At 38.8% G+C, this 13,190-nt stretch overlaps 1 protein-coding gene across 1 annotated transcript; it reads left to right on the top strand.

Annotated features, from left to right (window-relative positions):
- Positions 1-5,122: 5,122 nt before the first annotated feature.
- On the top strand, positions 5,123-10,707 carry LOC124777966 (defensin-like). Its single transcript, XM_047253526.1, has 2 exons — positions 5,123-5,248; positions 10,537-10,707. The coding sequence occupies exons 1-2, from the start codon at positions 5,179-5,181 to the stop codon at positions 10,698-10,700; spliced, it is 234 nt and encodes a 77-aa protein (XP_047109482.1). The 5' UTR covers positions 5,123-5,178; the 3' UTR covers positions 10,701-10,707.
- The last annotated feature ends 2,483 nt before the right edge of the window (positions 10,708-13,190 follow it).

Genomic DNA, 13,190 nt, shown 5'->3' with positions numbered 1-13,190 from the left:
AATCATTTTCCGTGTGGCTAACAGTGTCGTTACCATTGTGGACGGGCATAGGATTCAAGCGTCGTCCTCGACCATGACAGCGCTTGTCCGAGGCTTCATTAGTTCTGCCCTGAACCAACTAATCACACTAAAAGGAGGTTAGCCCTGTTAGTGGTTTGTTCTTTTCGTCGCTTTTTACGACTGGCAGAACATACCGGAGGCCTATTCTTTTCCTGGGCTTCGACGGGTTTTATTATTATTATTATTACTATTATTATTATTATTATTATTACCATTATCATTATTATTATTATACAAAGCAAACTCCTTGCATTAACCATAACACTGTTTCTCATCACCGAGCTCGTTGCTTTCCAACGACGACTGCTTGGCCTGAAGCTGATTGTTGCATGGGAATGAAAGTAAACTCATACGAGTGAAAATAATTTTATGCCTTAACAAAAGATTAACAATGCTAATACCTTCTTGCCAAGTTTATGATTATACGTTTTCTTTTCTTGTGGGCAGCGTAATGTATCCTTAATGTATCCTTCTTTCGAAAAAATTTTACTTTCATAAAGAAATTTAAAATAACTAAACCTATACACGTGGTGAAAGAAGATAGATTACGTGACATCAAAGACATTTAAGTGTTCAACAAACTCAAAAATATATTCCAAATAGGTAAAGATTATTTCATTTCCAAAAAATACAGATAGTTAATTTGATGTTTTAAAAAACTTCTTCACGAATACTCTTCGAGATATTCTGATGTTCATAGAAGGGGATGTTGTAAAAATAAATGATAAATTTATATGGAGTAACAGATTATGACAGAAGGGGTAGGCATCCAGCCACAAAAAAGAATCTCCCAAAACATGAAATGCAGTCAGTGGTCACATCTACATCGACATAGCTACCCTGCAAATCACACTTAAGTATCTGGCATTAGGGTTCACCGAACCACCTTCACACTAATTCCCTATTATACGATACAATTTAAGTGCCGATAGCGGGCAAGCGACTTTCAAGCACAACGTCTGACCTGTACGGGAATATACATAATTGATATACGAGTTCGGGTCGTAGACGTATGGTTGACGACATACGGAATTGTGGGTGTGGCCGTGAGACGTGCACGAATAGCCAAATGGTAAGGCGACCGCTCGTGACAAGAGGAATATACGAGTTCCACTCCCAGTCCGGCACATTCCATTCTACAGCTGATGGTTGTCCTTACTTGCAATTGCGAATACATTTAATGTAATTCTCTATGATTCCACCCTCGACCAGCGCGGAGAAAGAAGAAAACCTGTATGTTTCCGTGCGAGCTCTGATTTCTCTTATTTTATTATAATGATCGTTTCTTCCTATGTGGGGCAGCGTCAACAAATTTTTTTCTCATTCAGAGGAGAAAGTTGTCGATTGAAATTTCGTGAGAAGATCCCGCCACAAGGACGGTTTGTTTTAATGTTTTCCATCTCCATCCCAAATCCTGTATCATGTCCCTGACTCTCTCTGCTCTATTACTCCATAGTACAAAATGTGCTGTTATTTTTTGGACTTTCTCGATGTACTTCGTGAATCCTATCTCGTAAGGATCCCACACAGCGCAGAACTACTCCAAAAGAGGACCGAAAAAACATAACCATTTCAATGAAGAAAACTGTAACCTAAGTATCAAGTGAGCATAGGAAAGTAAATTTAATAAAATGTATCATACTTGATATGCGAACCTAGGTACTGTAGCTGTAATATGTCCTTCTTCACTTTATAGGTTAGGCATTTTTGCCCGTTCCCGCTTCAACTTAGTCTACATCGTGTTGTCGGTAGGGAAGGCTGGTATCCCTGATACAACCTATTCTCAGATATACAGTTTTCTTTCCACGCCAGTTTAACTTGACTGTTAACACCGCTCAAAATAACCGGTATCTGAAATAACCGGTTTTCGATTTTTTGTTCCTATTAATTCCAGTAATAAACATAAAAATCGAGCAAAGACTGAAAAATTTTGACCCAGTTTCAAAATGCATAAAAACAAAATATCAAATTAAGTAAGAAAATAAAAGAGAAAGTAATCTGTCCATCGTTCGCTACTTTTCTCGAAGAGTGATAATTAGTTGAATATTACAAAAAGTTTTCTCTTCTTAATTCCAGTTGTTTTGGAACTCTGTTCAAAAATCACGTTATAATCGGGGATGACATTACTACTTGGACACTACGAATGGTCAGTGGAGAAGAGCGAAAACCGGATTTGAAGAACTCTGGTTTTCATTTTAATTCGTCCGTTTCCAAGGGCTACACGTAGGTGAAGACATATTATGCAGACACAGGCAAAAATCAACTACTTTCCATTTTTATTGTATACTATCAATGGATTGTTGTTTAGTTCTTAACTCATTGCTGTTACTATAATTTTCCTCCTCTCTTATTATTCAATAGAAATGGCAGACAAATCTTTAATCTATTAAAGCAAAACAAGCACTGTACTTCATTGCTACGTTACTTCGTAAAAATATTGACAACAAGCGTTGGTGCTGTTCTGCAATACAACGTATGTCCGGCGACGACAACGAGAAACTGCCGTACAGGCCAGGTGGTGTAAGCCTTGCACACTGCACACACAAGCATACGTTAAGCCACAACGCATGGGAACAGCGACTTTATTATCTCAGTAATGCTTTACCATTTATTATGCTATGTGATTGTTCCTCGTTTCTGACGACATTGTTATTCAAATAGGATTGATCGCGTTTCCCATTTTCTGTATGGGCGCAATATTTGAAACCAACGAATATTTTAGGAAAGGTTACTATTTATTTAAAAAGGTTTATGTAAAAAAGAAAAACTTTAGCACTGCTATTATGGCTAATTGGTATTTCGTTCGGTATTTTACTCGAGACCAGAACAATGCCGAAAATTACCTCTTATTTAGGACTTAAACACCGGTTTTAACCGGTCGGTTTTTCCCGTACCTAGTACTGGGTCGTCTGTCTTTTCTTCCCCTCGGCCTGTTATCGAGAGCTGCCTTGGGAAGTCTGATATTTTCCATATTCTGTAAGTGATCCGTTCAATTTTGTCTATAATTTAATATTTTATTGTGTACTAATTCTGTATTTAATTATTTCTTAATATCTTCATTCCGTATCCTATCCATAATCGTATGTACTGTAATAGTCCTTAAAAATCTCATTTGTGAGAAAGAATTTACTGAGAATGTACGTTTGGAACGTAACATTGTATGATAATGAAACCAGAACAGAAGATAATTGAAGAATTTGAGATGTAGTGCTACAGAAGAACGTTGAAAGTTAGGTGGACTTACAAGAGAAGGAAAAAAAGGTTCACCGGCCGTTGTGGCCCAGCGGTTCTAGGCGCTTCAGTCCGAAACCACGATGCTGCTGCTGCTACGGTCGCAGGTTCGGACCCTGCCTCAGGCATGAATGTGTGTGATGTCCTTAGGTTAGTTAGGTTTAAGTAGTTCTAAATCTAGGGGACTGATGACCTCAGATGTTAAGTAACATAGTGCTTAGAGCCATTTGAATTTGAAAAAAAGGTTCGCAGCAGAATTGGCGAGGAAAGAAATATGTGGATAATACTGACAAGAATAAGGGACAGCATCGTAGAACATTAGTGAAGACATTAGGAAATAAATTCTGACTGGGCGGCTGGTCCTGGCGGAGGTTCGAGTTCTCCCTCGGGCTTGGGTGTGTGTGTTGGTGCTTAGGATAATTTAGGTTAAGTGGTGTGTAGGCTTAGGGACTGATGACATCATCAGTTAAGTCCCATAAGATTTCACATACATTTTAAATAAATTCTGTGGTACTACAGGGAAATGTAGAGTGTGAAAATTGTAGAGGAAGTCAGAGATTAGAATAATCGAGAAAAAAATTGTGGACGTAGGTTACAAGTGCTACTCTGAGATAGCGAGGTTGGCACTGGAGAGAAATTCGTGGCGATCGGAATCAAACGAGTCAGAAGCCAGATGATTCAAAAAACAAAAAACCAGAAAAAAATGGTTCAAATGGCTCTGAGTACTATGGGACTTAACATCTGAGGTCATCAGTCCCCTAGAACTTAGAACTACTTAAACCTAACTAACCTAAGGACATCACACACATCCATGCCTGAGGCAGGATTCGAACCTGCGACCGTAGCAGTCGCGCGGTTCCAGACTGCGCGCCTAGAACCGCGAGACCACCGCGGCCGGCAAACCAGAAAAACAAAAAAAGGAAAAAAGCTGCCAGGATTTTTAAAATTCGGTACTTGCTGCTAAGATATTTATAAAATCGATACTCGCTCCAAAATGTTTTCTTTAGTCTTACCGGATCTTTTCCTCTAAAAGTCATAATTTTCGCTTTATTATGTGAGACTTTAAAATTATAATATTTACATAGATTAGAGAAAAGTGTATAGATTTCTGTAACTGTGTTTCATTTACAGAATTTTATATGAATAATGGTGAATTAAATTACAGAAATACTATTTGAAGAGATTATTTGATCTCGAATACTAAGATACTAGAAGGCGTCTGTTTAGCGAAGAGACGACGCGTGTCCGAGTAGCTCTGAAAACGTATCATCTACTTAAGTTAACACTATCTCCTTAGGTGTGGCCGTTTCCTCACTTGGTAACAGAAAGGTTACAAAAATATCGTGGCGAAAGAAACGTGATATGTGGATACATTATATTAGTGAATCACGTTTCTCTTGATGTACACCGCCAGTTGTCATCAAGCTTACATTAAGGCAAATAATGTTACTTGCATTTGTCACGCATCATGCTACGGTTGCTCCTAACAACTGCGCGGTCTGGAAACGGGTGTGGTCTGACGGTTACGGGCACTCACAGGAGCGCAAAAGAGCTGAAATTTAGCCTGGAAGACAGTAAGCCTGTGATGAAATTGAACTATCAGACGTCAAGGTTGCTACGTGACAGTATGTTTCACTGTCAAGGGGCACCCCCTAAAATGCGTGACAGGGTTTGTGGATGTGTCGTAGCCTCAATACCGTTACGGGAAGCAGCACGGCGGAAGGAGAAAGCGACTAGCGCAGGGGAATCCTATCTCAGCTCGAGCACCGCTTCTGCCCCTGTATATAAACATACTGCCACCGGACAGATAACGCAGACACCACCGCTGCTTGGGACGGTAGCTGACGTTTGTTGACATCGACCCTGTGTGTGCACAGCTGAACCACGATGAGGAGCTTTATAACTTTCGTTCTTCTCGCCCTTGTCGCCATCGCGGCTGTTACATCTGCTGCTCCAGGTAAGCACTTGCACAGTGACAAGTGCGTTATCATCATAGAAACGCTTTACAAAGTACCTGTAATTAGTTTACAACATTTCGAGTCGTTCTTCCAGTACATTTTATTCCGGCATTCGAATATCTTGCTATTAGTTTAATGTGGCCGTTACAATTAAAAGAGCTACGTTCGCATACTCCCAGATATTTATTGGGTTAAATCTTTACGAGTGGTCAGGATAGCTAGAGTCTCATATTTACATTAGACTTGGCACAGCAACAGAATATTCTTGTAGGTATAGTTCATTTCGATAACAGTGCATAACTACTTGAAGATGAAACTATGAAACGCCTAGAAATCGGCTGTAAATAAATAAACAGTGAAACAAACTGAGGGAAAAATCGATATGATAAAAGCGTTTTCGGACAACAAACTATAGTTGAATTACCGGGATTGCTGTCAACACAGGTGGCCACTCGGCACAACTTGTCACCTTTTCCTGTCAACTAACAAAAACGGTAATTAAAAACTTCTGTAAACAATAACTGAGAAAACCTGTGCTGGAATATGGGACAGCAACTGGGGTTCTATTACGGCTACCGGCGATGACAAAAGTAGTTCAGATGGTAACTCGCGGGAGCATAGAAAAACTAGAATATGGAACACAATTTATACAAGATGTTGGTCGTAGAAGGTATGTTGAGGCAAAAAGATTGGTGCATAAGGAGAAGAAACAAAAAACTTCAGATCAGTTAAAAGGGTGATTATTTCAGAATTAAATAATAAGAGGACAACATAAATTAATTGAAAATATGATCTTAGATATGGATATGATACACATATAGTTAACAGTTAAAAAATGGTGCTCTCTTTGCTGTTGATAACTGTCACAATTCGTTGTATTTATGGGGGTATTCACAGGTTCATAGAAGGATTGACGATCGACAAAATTACGTAGTTGTTGGTTCGTTCCGGACGCTAGCCACGTAGAAAAGCAAGTTGAATAATTGTTTTTTCCTTGCTTCGGTGGATTTGTGGATTCTTTACGCAGCTATCACGCTCAATAGAAGTTACAGAAGGAAATATGCAAAAACTTAGCGATAAAATGGCAGGTATTTTGGTTGTTAAAAGTGAATTTCACTTTTCGAGTGTGTGGTGGTAACAGTACTACGTACTTATTTGTATTTTAAAGACTGCATTCGACTTAATGACATGTAACGTAATAAAATGAAATTTACTACAATATGATTGCACGTAAATACGACTTAAGTAACTGTATAAGTCTTACGAATGACTGCTTGTGGCAGGAAACTGTTGCTAAAGTAATTACCTGCACGTGTTGACTGCAATGGTTATGATACTTCTTTGGAAGTTGGCTGTTTTCTCCAGCAACTCTGATGTCTATGCTATGCTCCGCTAGGAACCATGATGATCAGATATGTCTCCCCGAATTCTTCTGGTGTGGAGCTATTTGGATTGACATATTCATTACAATGGAAAGAATTTGCATTCACTTCTGTCGGTGATGACACTGAACGTGTCGCAAGTGATTCTTCGAACACGACAAACGTCCAGTGAATTTTTCTTTTTTCTTCTTCCATCGCTATTATGTTGTGCAAACTGTTACTGCATGTATTTATTACTGGCGGTGCTAGCCGCTCCATCCTGCCTCGGGTTCTCCCAGCAGACTTCTTCCTCTTATGTTAATATCTTTTGAGGAACGGAAGTGTGATTCGCTTATCTGTCCTTTGTTTCATTTTATCTATCCTCTGTCTTCTCCATTGTCATACACTATAGAATAAATTTCTTTGATTTTTTAAAAACTGTGTTAAAATATGAAATTATACAGCCGAATCTTTCTGCTATATTTACAGTCTGCTACAAGTCTCAGAGTGATGGATTTTTATCACAGCACATAAGATATACCCGTATACTACGATGTAGAGCTAAGAAAAATAGTAGAGAACGTCTTGCCAATAGAAAAATATTACATTCATTTACGGATTACATTCTTACACTTAGCCAGATAAATGAGAATATCGGAGAGATGAAAGTACCTTCTTGATATAAACTGTAGAACAGTTTTGAATCACGTTAACCGTGCTAACTTGTGGATCGCTGTGCAGATAATGGTATTTCTCTTTTACGGTTGATAATTGTAATGAAGAACATGTCCACTGATTCAGAAGTGTAAACGTACCCCGGATTAGAGATTTATAAATTACGTTTGTGTAGGTGTAAGACTCAGTGCAATACGTCCCTAGCATAGCCAAAGTATTAAAGAAATAACGGCAGGAGAATAGGAAATTACACATAATTACGTAGTAAGTCTGCTTTACTTTGAAGATCAGGAAATAATAGATGACAATGAGGGATCTTTACAAAGAGCCACTCATGATCTTCAACTATAGAGCACAATCTTAGTATGCTAAACGAAACGAGTAAAGCCATGGTCTTTAAAGGCACAGAACACATTAAATGCAAAATAAAATTCAAAACAAGAACCAAAAGCCTACTAAACGGTTGTTCGTTACTTTTAACACTAGTCACTCACTATTGATTATAATAACATCGGAATAACTCCAAAAAAGAGAGAAAGAAGAGGGAGAACACCTGAGCAACCTCCGTGTTCTCGACTGAGCTCTATTGCTGACATATTTTTGTGCTGGTAAACTTCAATAACGAATGGAAGAGCTTAATACGGAAAGACTGAAAGTAGGATCGATAAAAAATTATAATAAGACTCAAATCATGTAATCGTTGAACAGAAAATAGAGCAAATTAGCACTGAAATCATAGTACCAATTGATCAGCATTTGTAACCAGCGCAGTTACAGAGAGCGAGCGAAAGGAGAGCAAAATAAATGAAAAGTCTTGGAAAAAATGTCTTGAAGTGCATCAGCTAAAGAAGCAAACTTTTTCAAAATAAGTTACCGATGGAGAATTGCATGGTGGGAATTACAAGGAGAGGCGAAAAAGGAAAAAAATGGACCAGAAATAGACTGAAGTGAAAGGCGTAATCATGTGTCTAAAGAAAATGGATTGGAGGTGTATGGCACACGCAGAAAGGCGAATGTGTGGCAAGTGGACCAAGGATGGATTCCAAACGATAGGTAGAGAACGAACGACTATGTAGCAGAAGGTGTGTGGATGACAGAGAATATGCAGGAGCAACAAGGCTGTGTGTGACAGAATGTATAGAAAAGTCTGGAAGAGGAACTGATCTAGTACTTGAGGTCAAACGGCTGATGACGATAAGACGCTAATGTAGGTTAAGCTGTAGTTCAAGATGTGGTGTCCAAATTCTGTATGTCGTACTCCACATAACCACGGGAACCATTTCCCAACACTTGGCGTTTTACCGCTGTTATCACAGAATCTTATCACCCCTAGTTTATTGTTTAATCGCTTTATCTTCAGAATTCTTCTTTATAACCAGATGTTAAGAGTTTCTATTCTCATCGTGTCCACTTTCCTCTTCCATCCAACGCTGCACTTCAGACCAGGGATGTGAGACGATTATCGATGTTGTGTATCAATACTGAGCTCTTTAATACATCATAACAACAACGTTAAAAACAAATTATTGATCTTCAGTGTTGGAAAAAAAGACCAGGATACTTCGTGCCACTTTCAGTGTTTTTCGATTCAAAGAAATTTTTTCTGAATACGTTTCATAACGGCATCTGTGTAATGATTGAAGGTATAGAAATAGCATTTAGAAGAAAAAGTTACATGTAGTTGATTAAGGTTCGGTTTCAGTTGCTTATAATTCTTTTGGGTGGTACTATTTTCCATTAATTTTCAAATATATACCTGATTCTCTAATGTTTGGCTGTTTTTTGTTTCAATGGAACATTCAGAATATTTATTCATACATTATATCATTGTAATAAATGTGATTTGATTGTAATCTAATTCCAATAGCACATTCAAAACTCGACAGGCATCTTTAGTTGTTGATACATCCAATATATGTCAAATAGGCACCTTCAGCTGTGTAATATTCGATTTATGGATTGCACAATACAAAACAGTAAAAGAAAAATAATTTACAACTGAAACAGAAAAGGATCTACCGTCATAGTTCAGTTATTACTTAAAAGATCGCCTTCGAGATTTTTGACAACAGCCATTAGAAAGCATGGAAATCTTTATCATCGGCACTGACAATGCTAAACTACAAAAAATTGCACTAAAGTATTTCAGCTGTATAGTTACACCGTCAGCTTCTGGAAGACTGTTCTCAAAGGCAGGACATGCCTTCTGTGAACAACGCAATAGAACTTCTCTCATAAATGTTATATTCACGGTCTGTGGACAAAAGTTGTAGCATGTGCAAAGTTGATATTGATGTACTGATTGATATTAGATATATTTACACGTCTCTTTTTACTCCATTCTCTACACAAATTCATCTCGTATCATTGACGTTAAAATTATCTATATATTGGGGTAACAGCAATCGATGTTTGGACGCCGACGATGAAATCGAAATCAACTTCGATATTTACAAACATCGCCATCTCTACCCGAGACAAGCACTTTCAGAAAAGGTCATTCCCTCTTCCCCCCTCCCCAACTCTACCATTGTCCCCACACACATAAGTATATATACAATGTTAATAAGGTCCTCTTATTCAGAAATGGTTTTCTTACAACTGCCAGAAGGCATTTTACATTCTCTCTATTTTGGTCATGGTCTGTTATTTTGGTGCCCAAAAAGTGGAAGTAATCTATTATTTTAACTGCGTTAGTTCCTAAATTTAATTCGCTCACCATTAACAGATTTAATTGCACACAAAATAAGTTTTGATTTATTTTTGTTGTTATTAATCGCATAACCTCTTTTCAAGACACTATCCTTTCCGTTTGACTGATTTCACAAATGCTTTTTCGTCTCTGACAGAATTACGACATCACCGGAGAACTTCATCGTTCTTATTTCTTCTAACTGGCCATTAATTCTACTCCTGAATTTGTCCTTGGATTACTTTACAGTTTGCTCAATGTACAGTTTGAATAACAGCGTGACAGGGTACAACCATATCTCACTCCCTTCGCAACAAATGCTTCCAATTTACGTCCTTCGGCTCTTACAATTGCAGTCTGGTTTCTGAACAAGTTACACATAACCTTTTGTTCCTTGTGCTTTATTCCTACAATTTCGGAATCTGAAAGGATGCATTTCTGTCAGTAGTGATTAGTGACACGATTAATGTTTAACCAATAAACTGATACGGTATAGATATTGTGTACATACTTGACCAGCTGTCAGATTTAAGTTAAGTGCTTTGTTTGTTTATTACAGTGACAGGGGAGGATGGTCACGGCGACCGCCACGTGCGTGCCACGTGTGATCTGCTGAGCGCCTTCGGCGTAGGGGACTCTGCCTGCGCCGCCCGCTGCATCGCCATGGGAAAAGGCTTCAGGGGCGGCTACTGCGATAAGGGCGTCTGCCACTGCCGCAAGTAGTCCGCCGCCCTTCGAACAACAGTGCTGTCATCGAGGACGTTTCATCATTAAATGTACATAATCTTCATACGTGAATGCCATTGATTATGCTTTTCATTGTATCTGGTGGGTTTTCATTAAATATTTCACTACAGTAAGATGTTACTCTCTCCAAGTGTGCCTAACACCTGTAGAAATCCTGTCTTTACAAAAGAGGTAGTTCCGGTAATCCTCCAAACCTGACGGGTAATTCTTATCATGATTAAAATACTTGTTATGAAATACAAGGTTAGTCATCATTTATTTTCCCATTTTTGCCCACTGCGAGACTGTTCTGTTTCCTACGACCTTAACTTCGGCTTACGTTACATTTCAAGATTCTTTACTATTTCTTTTTGTCCTTTACTATGTCGATGTTTCAAGGTAGCCCACAAATGTTCATTCAGATATCCGTGCAGGCCAAACATTGTAAGTAATCGCTGTGATAAAAACAATTTGACGTAGACAGTTGCCTCAGTTGGTGGTCTGTCAAAATTTTCATCGAAGAGAGCAGAATTTCAGTGCTAAGGATTGTCTTATCCCTTCTATGGGGGCAATGATAGGTATAGCAACGAGTTCAGGAAACAAGATTACCTACTTACGCCCAAATGGGAACTCAGTTGCAGGCAGCAGACAAGCCGAAAATTGACTACGAATTCTCGGAACTCACATTCATCTCTACCACGAAGAATGAGTCAACAAACCACCTTCTCACTGCTTCAAGGTAAATTCTTTCCAGTTATTGGTGTTCTCAACCCTCTAGCACTTCTTTAATGTTCGGAGGTGATCACAAAATTTCTGCCGTTTGTGTCCAAAACTCATTTCACCGTGATGTGATTTGGTGGCAGTGTCATAGGATGATAACCGACTTCTCTTCAGTACTCGACGTCGTGTGAGTGTCTACATATGTAAAATGTCTTGTATGTCTTATTGCATTTGAGTCTGCAGGCGCTCGATAAGGATTCCATTTTTTCATGCAGAAGTTTTTTAAATGTTTAAGGTCTGTGGAACATGTTACCCTTCAGGCAGTTGGTCACCATACTTCTCTGCCTGCTCCTTTGTCATAGGTAGTCGCTAATGTGATGAGGCTCCATCTGGAGTAAGGGATTGGTGGCCCCCTGATGGTATTGCAGGCTATTAAGCTGCGTAGTGCCAGAGAATTTCGGTTTAGTCTTTCATGATCATTAATCCACGCAATCAACTACATTCAACACAGTCATGACAGTCACTGCAGTTAATGTACAATGCCCACATTGCATGAAGTTGATTTATATTTGCGATATTCAAAATTACCGCTGAATACACCCATGATGAATTTACGTCCTTGGATTCCTACGAACGCTACATGTAAAACCATTTAAGTATCGCACAGGTCAAAGATAAGAGAGAACAGAAACAGAAAACACGCGCAGGTTGAGCAAAATGTGTTCCTCGCAAGTACTTTAGTTCAAGTATGCTTAAAATATCTCAGAGGCACATTTGTATTGTTTCTACGCAGACAACAATACTACACGGTGCAAAGGATTGTACTCAGTGACTTGTTTTCAGTCGGGGTGAGTAAGTTTCATGGCTCTGTTTGTTCCATTCCAAAGCAGAATAGAGAGAAGTGCTGCATGAGTCTAACACGTTCTTCTTTTTTTTATCGCATTGTGAATTAAAATGGTAATGAACTGCACATCTTATCATTAGAATACTGCATTCAAAACTAACAATTTATAAGCTTAGATGTGAGAAAAACAAGGTGGAGGACTTCTAGTGAGAAAAAAAGAGATGTTCGCACCTGAAGAAGAATGCCAAACTGATGGGAATTATTGCTGACTGAGGAGGAAATCTGCAGAGGAAGGTAACTTGTGTTAAGGTTCACCAAATGGTGCAAATGGCTCTAAGCACTATGGGACTTAACGTCTGAGGTCATTAGTCCCCTAGACTTAAAACTACTTAAACCTAACTAACCTAAGGACATCACACACATCCGTGCCCGAGGCAGGATTCGAACCTGCGAGCGTAGCAGCCTCGTGCTTCCGGAATGATGCGCCTAGAACCGCTCGACCACAACGGCCGGCCGGAAGTTCACCCTGATACATTTATAACACCAACTGATGAGCCCAAAGGCTACTTGCAACCGCTTCTCGTTGGCGTTTCGTCTAGAAGCCAGGGCACTGCAGTGTCTGTTATACGTAATTTACAATAAGTTGTGAACGATTGTTCTACACTTATTGGTATTATAGTGTTAGATAATACTGCATAATATATTCAGTAATCTCTTTCTCTAACTAGGTCGGCAGATTGGCATGTACAGTTCAAAGGGTAAAACAATATAAAATATGCAAGAAGCATTGCTTCGTTCACACAAATAACTTACAATTACTCCATGCTCTTCGAAAGAAATTAAGAATATAATTCACTCTTCCCTCAAAACCAAAAACTATCATGGTGTTGATAATATCTCAAGTAAAGTACAAAACTCTTGTT

The sequence above is a fragment of the Schistocerca piceifrons genome, chromosome 2, assembly GCF_021461385.2.
Source record: "Schistocerca piceifrons isolate TAMUIC-IGC-003096 chromosome 2, iqSchPice1.1, whole genome shotgun sequence".
NCBI classification, from domain to species: Eukaryota; Metazoa; Arthropoda; class Insecta; order Orthoptera; family Acrididae; genus Schistocerca; species Schistocerca piceifrons.
Note: the sequence above shows the minus strand (reverse complement) of the source record. Positions and strands in the feature narration are given on the sequence as shown.